Source organism: Pagrus major, chromosome 4, assembly GCF_040436345.1.
Source record: "Pagrus major chromosome 4, Pma_NU_1.0".
Classification (NCBI taxonomy): Eukaryota; Metazoa; Chordata; class Actinopteri; order Spariformes; family Sparidae; genus Pagrus; species Pagrus major.
Genome location: NC_133218.1, coordinates 8,071 through 22,183, shown reverse-complemented (window position 1 = coordinate 22,183; position 14,113 = coordinate 8,071). Strand labels below are relative to the sequence as shown.

At 44.6% G+C, this 14,113-nt stretch overlaps 1 protein-coding gene across 1 annotated transcript; it reads left to right on the top strand.

Annotated features, from left to right (window-relative positions):
* Positions 1 to 9,484: 9,484 nt before the first annotated feature.
* Positions 9,485 to 13,550, top strand: LOC140994747 (uncharacterized). Its single transcript, XM_073464515.1, has 2 exons — positions 9,485 to 10,295; positions 13,220 to 13,550. The coding sequence occupies exons 1-2, from the start codon at positions 9,485 to 9,487 to the stop codon at positions 13,366 to 13,368; spliced, it is 960 nt and encodes a 319-aa protein (XP_073320616.1). The 3' UTR covers positions 13,369 to 13,550.
* The last annotated feature ends 563 nt before the right edge of the window (positions 13,551 to 14,113 follow it).

Below are 14,113 nucleotides of genomic sequence, written 5' to 3'. Positions count from 1 at the left end.
GCCTACATCACACGGTTCGGCTGTATTCAGGGAACATATAGATATAATGTTTAACAATGTGCACCATATTATGTGGGAGTAATTAGCAAAAAACTTTCTTTGTTGATAATAGCGCCACCTGCTGGTCATTTTTGGTGTGTGAGTTACAGGGGCCAGTGTATATCACCCCTATGAATTTCATATCCATAAGTGTTATGGTGTGGGCACAGTGCCAAATATAAAAAGAAACTGCCACCAGAGCGCCACCTAGTGTCAGATCGGTAACCCCTTTGTCAGCTGTCCTCAGGAGGCCATTGGCAATGAGTGTACCAAGTTTTGTGTTAATCCAACCAACCGATGTTGAGATATAAAATAGTTCAATTTAAATAGCGCCACCTAGTTGTCATCAGCTGAAATTTTGCACAGAGCCTTAGGGGCTCATGGGCAAGTAGTATCCTGAGTTTGACGTCATTCGGACAAACCAATGTAGAGATATGCAACACTTCCTGTTTGGAACGAAATGTGCAGGAAGTTGTTATTTAATAACTTGAATATTGTTTGGAACACCAAATTTCTTTTAATAACTTTTTGTCAGAAGCATCCACAGATGCTGTGTGCAAAGTTTGGTGCAAATTGGTGAAATTGCCTGGGAGGAGTTCGATAAAGTAGGTTTGCGACATTTTGCGAGCTAGCGAAAAAAAACGGTAGGCGGAAATGGGCGTGGCCTATATCAGGAGATTCAGCACAGTTCACTGAATGCGTGGATGTAAGGTTTTTGAAGGTGCGACAAAGTATATGGGAGTTATTAGCCAAAACACACTTTCCTTGATTGTAGCGCCACCTAGTGGTGAAAATTCACAACGACAAGAGATTATAAAATTTTTCGCCAGGTCTGATTTATATTCCAAGTTTGGTGAGTTTTGGGGTATGTTCAGGCAGTGAAAAATGCGATCATTTGGGAACAATAAAAATAAAAATAATAATAATAATAAGAATCATTCGAAAAACAATAGGGACCTCGCAGGTTTCCTGCTCGGGCCCTAATTAAAGCTGCAAGCAGCGATGAACGGGCCCTCGCAGTCCACGCGCGTCGGGGCGTGCTGCTGTCGGGACATGCTGCCGTCGGGGCATGCTGCTGTCGTGACATGCTGCTGTCGGGGCTTGTACTTGCAACAACTTCCATTGAGGAAATGAAAGTGAAGGCAGTGAAGCTGTCATTTCGTCATTTAGCAATAAAAGCGCCACCTATTGGTCGATTTGCACGAAATTTTGTAGAAATGCTCATCGTGCCATGGAACACAATTGCCAAAAGTTTTGTGTTCATCGGACTGTATTTCATCAAGATACACAAGAATGTCTGTTTGACCACAATGCGCAGGAAATTGTTGTTTTATATTCTGGGCGTTCTGTGGACTAGCACATTTCTTTTAATAACTTTTTGTCAGGAGGGTCCAGAGATGCTGCGTGCAAAGTTTGGTGTAAATCGGAGAAATTGCCTGGGAGGAGTTCGAAAAAGTAGGTTTGCGACATTTCGCAAATTTCCAAATGGAAATTCAGTGCGAACGTGGGCGTGGCCCACATCACACTATTCAGCTGAATTCAGGGAACACGTAGATATAAGGTTTAACAATGTCCGACAAATTATGTGGGAGTTATTAGTCAAAAACTGCTTTGTGTTGATAATAGCGCCACCTGCTGGTGATTTTTAGTGTGTGAGTTACAGGTGCCAGTCTGTACCACCCCAATCAGTTTCATATCCATAAGTGTTATGGTGTGGGCACAGTGCCAATTATAAAATGAAACTGCCACCAGAGCGCCACCTAGTGTCAGATCGGTAACACCTTCGTTGGTTGTCCTCAGGAGGACATTGGCAATCAGTGTACCAAGTTTTGTGTTAATCCGACGAACCAATGTTGAGATATAAAATACTTCAATTTAAATAGCGCCACCTAGTGGTCATGGGCCAAGATTTTGCACAGAACCTTAGGGGCTCATGGGGAAGTAGTATCCTGAGTGTGACGTCATTTGGACAAACCAATGTGGAGATATGCAGGACTTCCTGTTGTGACCCGAATCCACAGGAAGTTGTTATTTAATAACTTGAGTATTCTATGGAATATCAAAATTCTTTTAATAACTTTTTGTCAGGAGCGTCCACAGATGCTGTGTGCAAAGTTTGGTGAAAATTGGTGAAATTGCCTGGGAGGAGTTCGAAAAAGTAGGTTTGCGACATTTCGCGCGCTAGCGAAAAAAAACGGTAGGCGAAAATGGGCGTGGCTTATATCAGGAGATTCAGCAAGATTCACTGAACGCGTGGATATAAGGTTTTTGAATGTGCGACAAAGTATGTGGGAGTTATTAGCCAAAACACACTTTCCTTGATTATAGCGCCACCTAGTGCTGAAAATTCACAATGACAACAGATTATAAAATTTTTCGCCAGGTATGACATATATTCCAAGTTTGATGACTTTTGGGGTATGTTCAGGCAGTGAAAAATGCGATCATTTTGGCAGAAAAATAATAATAATAATAAGAATCGATACGATTACAATAGGGACCTCGCAGGTTTCCTGCTCGGGCCCTAATTAAAGCTGCAAGCAGCGATGAACGGGCCCTCGCAGTCCACGCGCGTCGGGGCATGCTGCTGTCGCGGCATGCTGCCGTGGTTACATGCTGCTGTCGTTACATGCTGCTGTCGGGGCTTGTTCATGCAACAACTTGCGTTGAGGAATCAAAAGTGAAGGCAGTCAAGTTGTTATTTAGTCATTTAGCAATAAAAGCGCCCCCTATTGGCCGATTTGCACCAAATTAGTCAGAAATTGTCATGTGGCCATGGAACACAACTGGGAAATGTTTTGTGTTAATGGGACTGTATTTCATCAAGATACACAAGAATGTCTGTTTGACCACAATGTGCAGGAAATTGTTGTTTTATATTTTGGGCGTTCTGTGGACTAGCACATTTCTTTTAATAACTTTTTGTCAGGAGGGTCCACAGATGCTGCGTGCAAAGTTTGGTGCAAATCGGAGAAATTGCCTGGGAGGAGTTCGAAAAAGAAGGTTTGCGACATTCCGTGAATTTGCAAATGGAAATGTAGTATGAAAGTGGGCGGGGCCTACATCACACAATTCAGCTCTATGCAGGGAATACATAGATATAAGGTTTAAGAATGTGCACCATGTGATGTGGGAGTTAATGGCCAAAAACGCTTTTGTGTTGATAATAGCGCCACCTGCTGGTGATTTTTGGTGTGTGAGTTACAGAGGCCAGTCTATACCACCCCAATCAGTTTCATATCCATAAGTGTTATGGTGTGGGCACAGTGCCAATAATATAATGAAACTGCCACCAGAGCGCCACCTAGTGTCAGATCGGTAAGATCTTCATCAGTTATCCTCAGGAGGGCATTGGCAATGAGTGTCCCAAGTTTTGTGGTAATCCGACCAACCAATGTCGAGATATAAAATACTTCAATTTAGATAGCGCCACCTAGGGGTCATCAGCCGACATTTTGCACAGAGCCTAAGGGGCTCATGTGTAATTAGTATCCTGAGTTTCATGTCATTTGGACACACCAATGTGGAGATATGCAACACTTCCTGTTTGGAACGAAATCTGCAGGAAGTTGTTACTTAATATCTTGAGTATTCTTTGGCATATCAAAATTCTTTTAATAACTTTTTGTCAGAAGTGTCCACAGATGCTGTGTGCAAAGTTTGGTGCAAATTGGTGAAATTGCCTGGGAGGAGTTCGAAAAAGTAGGTTTACGACATTTTGCGAGCTAGCGAAAAAAAATGGTAGGCAGAAATGGGCGTGGCCTATATCAGGAGATTCAGCACAGTTGACTGAACGCATGGATATAAGGTTTTTGAATGTGCGACAAAGTATGTGGGAGTTATTAGCCAAAACGCACTTTCCTTAATAATAGCGCCACCTAGTGGTGGAAATTCACAACGACAACAGATTATAAAATTTTCGCCAGGTCTGATCTATATTCCAAGTTTGGTGAGTTTTGGGGTATGTTCAGGCAGTGAAAAATGCGATCATTTGCGACAAAGAAAAACAAATAACTAAAAAAAATTAAAGCTGCAAGCAGCGATGAACGGGCCCTCGCAGTCCACGCGGGTCGGGGCGTGCTGCTGTCGAGGCGTGCTCCTTACCCGGACCCATTGCCCCGTTATTGTGCGCGCATGTCTTAACTGATAGGCAAAAACGGTTTTGTGTTGATAATAGCGCCACCTGCTGGTGATTTTTGGTGTGTGAGTTACAGATGCCAGTCTGTACCACCCCAATCAGTTTCATGTCCATAAGTGTTATGGTGTGGGCACAGTGCCAATTATAAAATGAAACTGCCACCAGAGCGCCACCTAGTGTCAGATCGGTAACACCTTCGTCAGTTTTCCTCAGGAGGACATTGGCAATCAGTGTACCAAGTTTTGTGTTAATCCGACCAACCAATGTCGAGATATAAAATACTTCAATTTAAATAGCGCCACCCAGTTGTCATGGGCCAAGAATTTGCACAGAGCCTTAGGGGCTCATGGGGAAGGAGTGTCTTGAGTTTCACGTCATTTGGACAAACCAATGTGGAGATATGCAACACTTCCTGTTGTGACCTGAATCCACAGGAAGTTGTTATTTAATAACTTGAGTATTCTTGGGCGTATCAAAATTATTTTAATAACTTTTTGTCAGAAGGGTCCACAGATGCTGTGTGCAAAGTTTCGTGCAAATCGGTGAAATTGCCTGGGAGGAGTTCGAAAAAGTAGGTTTTCGACATTTTGCGAGCTAGCGAAAAAAACGGTAGGCGGAAATGGGCGTGGCCTATCTCAGGAGATTCAGCACAATTCACTGAAAGCGTGGGTGTAAGGTTTTTGAATGTGCGACAAAGTATGTGGGAGTTATTAGGCAAAACGCACTTTCCTTGATTATAGCGCCACCTAGTGCTGAAAATTCACAACGACAGCAGATTATAAAATTTTTCGCCAGGTCTGATCTATATTCCAAGTTTGGTGAGTTTTGGGGTATGTTCAGGCAGTGAAAAATGCGATCGTTTGCGACAAAGAAAAATAACAAATAATTAAAGCTGCAAGCAGCGATGAACGGGCCCTCGCAGTCCACGCGGGTCGGGGCGTGCTGCTGTCGGGGCGTGCTCCTTACCCGGACCCATTGCCCCGTTATTGTGCGCGCATGTCTTAACTGATAGCCAAAAACGGTTTTGTGTTGATAATAGCGCCACCTGCTGGTGGTTTTTGGTGTGTGAGTTACAGATGCCAGTCTATACCACCCCAATCAGTTTCATATCCATAAGTGTTATGGTGTGGGCACAGTGCCACTTATGAAATGAAACTGCCACCAGAGCGCCACCTATTGTGAGATCGGTAACACCTTCGTCAGCTGTCCTCAGGAGGCCATTGGCAATGAGTGTACCAAGTTTTGTGTTAATCCGACCAACCAATGTCGAGATATAAAATACTTCAATTTAAATAGCGCCACCTAGTGGTCATGGGCCAAGATTTTGCACAGAGCCTTAGAGGCTCATGGGGAAGTAGTATCCTGAGATTCACATCATTTGGACACACCAATGTGGAGATATGCAACACTTCCTGTTTTGACTCGAATCCACAGGAAGTTGTTATTTAATAACTTGAGTATTCTTTGGCATATCAAAATTCTTTTAATAACTTTTTGTCCAAAGGGTCCACAGATGCTGTGTGCAAAGTTTTGTGCAAATTGGTGAAATTGCCTGGGAGGAGTTCGAAAAAGTAGGTTTGCGACATTTCGCGAGCTAGCGAAAAAAAACGCCAGCGCAAATGGGCGTGGCCTCTATCAGGAGATTCAGCAGAATTCACAGAACGCGTGGATATAAGGTTTTTGAATGTGCGACAAAGTATATGGGAGTTATTAGCCAAAACACACTTTCCTTGATTGTAGCACCACCTAGTGGTGAAAATTCTGAACGACAACAGATTATAAAATTTTTCGCCAGGTCTGATCTATATTCCAAGTTTGGTGACTTTTGGGGTATGTTCAGGCAGTGAAAAATGCGATCATTACGGACAAAGGAAAATAATAATAATAATAATAATAATTAAAGCTGCAAGCAGCGATGAACGGGCCCTCGCAGTCCACGCGGGTCGCGGCATGCTGCCGTCGTTACATGCTGCCGTCGTTACATGCTGCTGTTGTGACATGCTGCTGTCGGGGCTTGTACTTGCAACAACTTCCATTGAGGAAATGAAAGTGAAGGCAGTGAAGCTGTCATTTCGTCATTTAGCAATCAAAGCGCCACCTATTGGTCGATTTGCACGAAATTTTGTAGAAATGCTCATCATGCCATGGAACACAATTGCCAAAAGTTTTGTGTTCATCGGACTGTATTTCATCAAGATACACAAGAATGTCTGTTTGACCACAATGCGCAGGAAATTGTTGTTTTATATTTTGGCCGTTCTGTGGACTAGCACATTTCTTTTAATAACTTTTTGTCAGGAGGGTCCAAAGATGCTGCGTGCAAAGTTTGGTGCAAATTGGAAAAACTGCCTGGGAGGAGTTCGAAAAAGTAGGTTTGCGACATTTGGCGAATTTGCAAATGGAAATTCAGTGCGAACGTGGGCGTGGCCTACATCACACTGTTCGGCTGTATTCAGGGAACACGTAGATATAAGGTTTAACAATGTGCACCATATTATGTGGGAGTAATTAGCAAAAAACGTTTTTTCTTGATAATAGCGCCACCTGCTGGTCATTTTTGGTGTGTGAGTTACAGGGGCCGGTCTATACCATCCCTATGAATTTCATATCCATAAGTGTTATGGTGTGGGCACAGTGGCAAATCTAAAATGAAACTGCCACCAGAGCGCCACCTAGTGTCATATCGGTAACCCCTTTGTCACCTGTCCTCAGGAGGCCATTGGCAATGAGTGTACCAAGTTTTGTGTTAATCCGACCAACCGATGTCGAGATATTAAATACTTCAATTTAAAGAGCGCCACCTAGTGGTCATCGGCCAAAATTTAGCACAGAGCCTTAGAGCATCATGAGGAAGTAGGATCCTGAGTTTGACGTCATTTGGACAAACCAATGTGGAGATATGCAACACTTCCTGTTTGGAACGAAATCTGCAGGAAGTTGTTATTTAATAACTTGAGTATTTTTTGGAATATCAAAATTCTTTTAATAACTTTTTGTCAGGAGGGTCCACAGATGATGTGTGCAAAGTTTGGTGCAAATTGGTGAAATTGCCTGGGAGGAGTTCGAAAAAGTAGGTTTTCGACATTTCGCGAGCTAGCATAAAAACGGTAGGCGGAAATGGGCGTGGCCTATATCAGGAGATTCAGCACAATTCACTGAACGCGTGGATACAACGTTTTTGAATGTGCGACAAAGTATGTGGGAGTTATTAGCCAAAACGCACTTTCCTTATTACAGCGCCACCTAGCGGTGAAAATCCACAACGACAACAGATTATAAAATTTTTCGCCAGGTTTGATATATATTCCAAGTTTGGTGACTTTTGGGGTATGTTCAGGCAGTGAAAAATGCGATCATTTTGGCCGAAAAATAATAATAATAATAATAATAATTAAAGCTGCAAGCAGCGATGAACGGGCCCTCGCAGTCCACGCGGGTCGCGGCATGCTGCCGTCGTTACATGCTGCTGTTGTGACATGCTGCTGTCGGGGCTTGTACTTGCAACAACTTCCATTGAGGAAATGAAAGTGAAGGCAGTGAAGCTGTCATTTCGTCATTTAGCAATCAAAGCGCCACCTATTGGTCGATTTGCACGAAATTTTGTAGAAATGCTCATCATGCCATGGAACACAATTGCCAAAAGTTTTGTGTTCATCGGACTGTATTTCATCAAGATACACAAGAATGTCTGTTTGACCACAATGCGCAGGAAATTGTTGTTTTATATTTTGGCCGTTCTGTGGACTAGCACATTTCTTTTAATAACTTTTTGTCAGGAGGGTCCAAAGATGCTGCGTGCAAAGTTTGGTGCAAATTGGAAAAACTGCCTGGGAGGAGTTCGAAAAAGTAGGTTTGCGACATTTGGCGAATTTGCAAATGGAAATTCAGTGCGAACGTGGGCGTGGCCTACATCACACTGTTCGGCTGTATTCAGGGAACACGTAGATATAAGGTTTAACAATGTGCACCATATTATGTGGGAGTAATTAGCAAAAAACGTTTTTTCTTGATAATAGCGCCACCTGCTGGTCATTTTTGGTGTGTGAGTTACAGGGGCCGGTCTATACCATCCCTATGAATTTCATATCCATAAGTGTTATGGTGTGGGCACAGTGGCAAATCTAAAATGAAACTGCCACCAGAGCGCCACCTAGTGTCATATCGGTAACCCCTTTGTCACCTGTCCTCAGGAGGCCATTGGCAATGAGTGTACCAAGTTTTGTGTTAATCCGACCAACCGATGTCGAGATATTAAATACTTCAATTTAAAGAGCGCCACCTAGTGGTCATCGGCCAAAATTTAGCACAGAGCCTTAGAGCATCATGAGGAAGTAGGATCCTGAGTTTGACGTCATTTGGACAAACCAATGTGGAGATATGCAACACTTCCTGTTTGGAACGAAATGTGCAGGAAGTTGTTATTTAATAACTTGAGTATTTTTTGGAATATCAAAATTCTTTTAATAACTTTTTGTCAGGAGGGTCCACAGATGATGTGTGCAAAGTTTGGTGCAAATTGGTGAAATTGCCTGGGAGGAGTTCGAAAAAGTAGGTTTTCGACATTTCGCGAGCTAGCATAAAAACGGTAGGCGGAAATGGGCGTGGCCTATATCAGGAGATTCAGCACAATTCACTGAACGCGTGGATACAACGTTTTTGAATGTGCGACAAAGTATGTGGGAGTTATTAGCCAAAACGCACTTTCCTTATTACAGCGCCACCTAGCGGTGAAAATCCACAACGACAACAGATTATAAAATTTTTCGCCAGGTTTGATATATATTCCAAGTTTGGTGACTTTTGGGGTATGTTCAGGCAGTGAAAAATGCGATCATTTTGGCCGAAAAATAATAATAATAATAATAATAATAATCATTCGAAAAACAATAGGGTCCTCGCAGGTTCCCTGCTCGGGCCCTAATAATCATTCGAAAAACAATAGGGTCCTCGCAGGTTCCCTGCTCGGGCCCTAATAATAATAATAATAATAATAATCATTACAATTACAATAGGGTCCTCGCAGTTTCACTGCTCGGGCCCTAATAATAATAATAAATTGAGCGTAGCGTTAGTTCTGGCAGGCCACGACGTCAAGCTCTAACTGCATAGCTGTCATCACCGGCGCAGATCAGCTGATGGCTCAGCTGACTCTGCGTGCCCGCTCCCTATTGGGAAATTGCATTAAGAGCGGGGTATTTAATCTGCTCTCGCCCGACCCTCCTTCCTGCTTCCTCTGCTGCTGGCACTTTCGCAAGCTCCCGCATGAAGAACATTTTGCTCACTTTCGTATTTACCTTGTTGCTCTCGATGTCGTCGCCCCTCGTCCACGATGATGAAGACCCGTGGCAATCCGATGGCATCATGGTGGAGCCTCACCGAGTCTCTGAATCAGAGGAAGCCATCGACGAGGAGAGGGCTCCTTCTTCTCTCCGTCGAAGCTCTCGCATAGCAGGAAAGGGTACCGGCCAAATCGCACCATCAATCGATGACTGGCCGATTCCTAAACTGTTGGAGTTCCTGTTTTGCAATGATGTTTCTGCTCCGGTCGGAGCGTCTCACCGGGAACTGTTTGCGCTGTTCCTGAACTGCGCTGGGTTTCCACCTGTAGTTCAGCGTCCAGTCTTCGCTCCTACTGTCTTCGCTCCTACTGTCTCCGCTCCTCCTGTCTCCGCTCCTCGGAAAGCGCAGCCAAAGCGCAAACACTGGTCCCAGAACTCAGTAGTCGCTCCGACTCCAGCCGCTGCCCCGCCGGCCAAAAGAGCCAGAGCCCCGGCCACAGCAGTCGCCTCCTCAGCTCCGGCAAACGACGCCATCCTGGCAGCGCTGTCTTCTATTCAGTCTTCCCTTTCCAGCATGAATTCAAGGATCCAGACCTTAGAAGCCGCCGCCGTTCCATCCACCAGCTCTGCGTTCCAGGCCGCCGTGTTTACATCCCGGGAACCTGCTGCTGCTGCTGCCTCTTCCGCGACGCAGTTCAGTGACGTCACTCCGGCGCCCCTCGACGGCATCTCTATCCCGCGCAGGATTCTGGGTAGTGCAGTCCCAATCTCCACCGGTGTGCCATTCTACCCTCCTGCTGCTGCCATCTCCTTCAATCTGAGAAACCAGATCCTTGCAGGTAATGATGTCAATTTAGTGAAAATCCTGCTGTGCTCAGATTTTAGTGACAAGCGTGTGGTAGATTGTGGTGATGTGTCTGTGATGCTAAAGGATAGTGACCCTAGACTTTCAAAGACCTTGACTCTAGCAGAATTTACTGTTGCTTTTGGTGTGTTCAGAGATGTAATCTGTGAGGTCTATCCATCCCGTCGAGCAGAATTGGACACCTATCTGGCCATCATTGCAGATCTTGCCTTAACATACGGTGGAACTTTGTTCTATGAATATCATAAATCATTCTCTGCCAAGGCCGCCATGTTCATTCAGAGGTTTAACCAAAGACTGGACTGGTCCGTAGTCGACCTGGCTCTAATCAGCAGGCACTGCACTGGTCGCCAAGCTCTCTCCTGCTCCATTTGTGGCTCTTTCTCGCACTCTCCCAATATGTGTCCCAAATCCGTGGCTATAGTTCATCCACCGGCAGTCCCGCAATCCGATGAGACTAAGGTGACACCTTTTTGGACTCCCATGTGCCATAATTTCAATGAGAATGTGTGCAGGTTTGTAAATTGTAAATATATTCATGCTTGCAGCTATTGTGGGGACAGTCATCCAAAGTCTGTGTGCCCCCGACGAACCCGCCTTGTGAGAAAGGAAAAGAAAAAATAAAACCTTCAACCCCAGTCAACGTGGCTGAGCTGGGCAAGGCTCTAAAGAAGCATCCGAACCGCTGCTTTGTCAATTATTTGCTTACCGGACTGGTTCAAGGATTCATGGCTGGGTTATTGTGGTTGCCTAAATTGTCTTTTTCTTGTAGCAATCTGCAGTCTGCTTTAAAAGAGCCTGAAGTTGTCGACACTCTGCTGGAAAAAGAAGTCAGGAAGGGTTTTATGATCGGTCCTCTGGATAAATCCCCTTTCCCCGTATCTCGCATAAACCCCATAGGTGTGGCTACCCGGAAATATTCTGGTAAAAAGCGTCTCATTATAGATTCATCAGCTCCTCATCATGATGAAGTCCAAAGTATTAACAGTCTCATTCCACTCCCGCCGTTCTCTCTGTATTATGCCTCAATTGACGATGCCATTAAGCTCATCAAACAAGCAGGTAGAAGAGCATGGTTATCAAAGGCCGACATCACAGATGCGTTTAAAGTCATGCCTTTGCACCCTTCCCAATGGCATCTGTTCGGCGTGAAATGGAGAGAGAAATTGTATTTTGCAGTTAGGCTCACTTTTGGGTGTCGCAGCAGTCCAAAAATCTTTGACACATTGTCTGAAGCTCTCTGCTGGATTCTCTTAAACAATTGCAAGCTGCCTTTCGTGCTTCACCTGTTAGACGATTTCTTGCTCGTAGATTATCCTCATGCCAAGCCAGACCACGCAATTATCACTCTTAAAGATACTTTCAAAAACCTGGGAGTCCCCTTATCTGAGGAGAAAACTTCAGGTCCACTTCAAGCCATCGAATTTCTAGGTATCAAACTAGACAGTGTCCTCATGCAAGCTTCCCTGCCTCTCGAGAAATTAAACCGCATCAGAGAAATTATGAAGGAACAGGTTTCAAAGTCCATTTCAAAAAGAGATCTGCTCTCCCTCCTAGGTCATCTCAATTTCGCCATGCGCGTGATTCCTCAGGGCCGCTCATTCATATCCAGGCTTCTCGACCTCTCAAAGTCAGTTGAAAAGCTTCATGACACAGTAACTCTGGATGAAGGGTGCAGATCAGAGCTCCGGTTTTGGTCTTTGCTGCTCGAGAAATGGAATGGCATTTCATTTTTCTATAACGACAATACTGAATCATCTTTGGCCATTAGATTATTCACAGATGCAGCTCCTTCCGTGGGTTTTGGGGGGTTCTTTGATAATCAGTGGTTTGCTGATGTATGGCCAAAAGAATTGTCATCTCTGCCAGCTAGTGCTTCTTCCTCTGCGCTTATGGAAATATACCCAATCGTTATAGCTTGTCTTCTCTGGGGGCAATCCTGGTCCAGGAGGAAAATTATTTTCTTTTGTGACAATGAAGCAGCTGTCCACATTATCAACAAAGGGCGTTCATCTATTCCATTTATTAACAGATTTGTAAGACGCCTTACTTGGGAATCCGTGCTGGGGAACTTCATCATCCGCGCAGCGCACATTCCAGGATTGGATAATAATATTGCTGATGCTCTGTCTCGATTTGAATTTCAGAAATTCCACAGACTGTGTCCGGAAGCTGCGCCCTCCAGCCTGCCTTGCCCCCCCTTTCACCATGCGGTGCTAGATTAGACAGCACCTTGCAAAAATACATGCTGTCAGCTGCTGGCTATATGCGTTCTGGTTTAGCGAAGTCTACATTAAAATTGTATGACTCTGCATGGTCTTATTTCACAGCATTTTGTTTCTCTTTCTCTGTTGCTATTCTTCCTATAAGTATTCCCATTGTATGTGCTTTTCTGGTTCACTGCTTTGAGTCCCGAAAAATGCAGCCGTCCTCCATCAAAGGCCTCCTCGCAGGTGTCCAGTTTCACCTGCGTTGCCTGGACCCGTCCTCCAACAGCTTACTAGAAAATCCATCCATTAAGCTTCTGCTAAACGGCTTTAAAAGAGAGAAACCTCAAGGCAATGACATCCGTCTCCCTTTTACTCCTCCACTTCTGCACAAGTTAATCACTCACTTAAGGAACGGGTGCTTTGGTCCATATACAGACTCACTGTTAGAAACTGTTTTCCTCATAGCTTTTTACGGGTTCTTAAGGTGCGGAGAATTCACTACACGCTCACGATCTTTTGATCCTTCACAAGACCTCACCATAGGCGATGTATCAGTTCACAGTCACTACTTTTGTATCCTCTTAAAACATTCTAAAACTGACAGAGATAGAAGGGGAACATCTGTCATCATTTCTCAAACTAACTCTGATTTCTGTCCATTGTCTTCCATGGTCCGCTATCTGAAAAGCCGTGCCCAAGCCAGCCCTCAGGAGCCGCTGTTCGTCACAGAGAGAGGGGAGCCCCTGTCACGAGCCTGGTTCGCCTCTCGCCTCCGCCTCCTTTGCCAACTCTGCGGTCTCCCTCCGGAACGCTACACTCCTCATTCGTTCCGCATAGGAGCAGCTACGACAGCAGCAATGGTCGCTCCTGTGGCCACCCTGAAAGCTATGGGCAGGTGGTCTTCTTCTGCCTTTAATCGTTACGTGCGTCCTGGCAATAAAGCCATCCTAGATGCTCAAAAAGCCATGAGCCTCTCACTGTAATTCTTGATATAATAAATATTCATTCATAGGCATGATTGGCTACGTCTATATTATTATATTATTATTATATTGTTATTACTATATTATTGTATTATCATCGTTATTATTAAGAGGCAGTGTGTGGCTTATTCCCTATTAAATTGTATAAAAATTATTTCATCCTAGATAGCTTCCTGGCATCTCTTGTAGCAGAGGTTCCAGGATTTGCCGGTATGGTCGTTTTGGGGGTTTTCTTTTGCTGTTGCGCTCCCTGCTTATGCCGTTCATGATGGCTCGTGAAGGGCAGGAAGGTGCTCTTCCTGCCTCAGGCTTTCCACGCAAGCGCGTGGAAGAGCAGGGGGCCCCAGAACAGTATCATACCGCCAAATAAAACTGTGCAAGTAAATAAAGATTATTTTGACAAAAGTGGTCCTGACTGAAATTGAGCGTAGCGTTAGTTCTGGCAGGCCACGACGTCAAGCTCTAACTGCATAGCTGTCATCACCGGCGCAGATCAGCTGATGGCTCAGCTGACTCTGCGTGCCCGCTCCCTATTGGGAAATTGCATTAAGAGCGGGGTATTTAATCTGCTCTCGCCCGACCCTCCTTCCTGCTTCCTC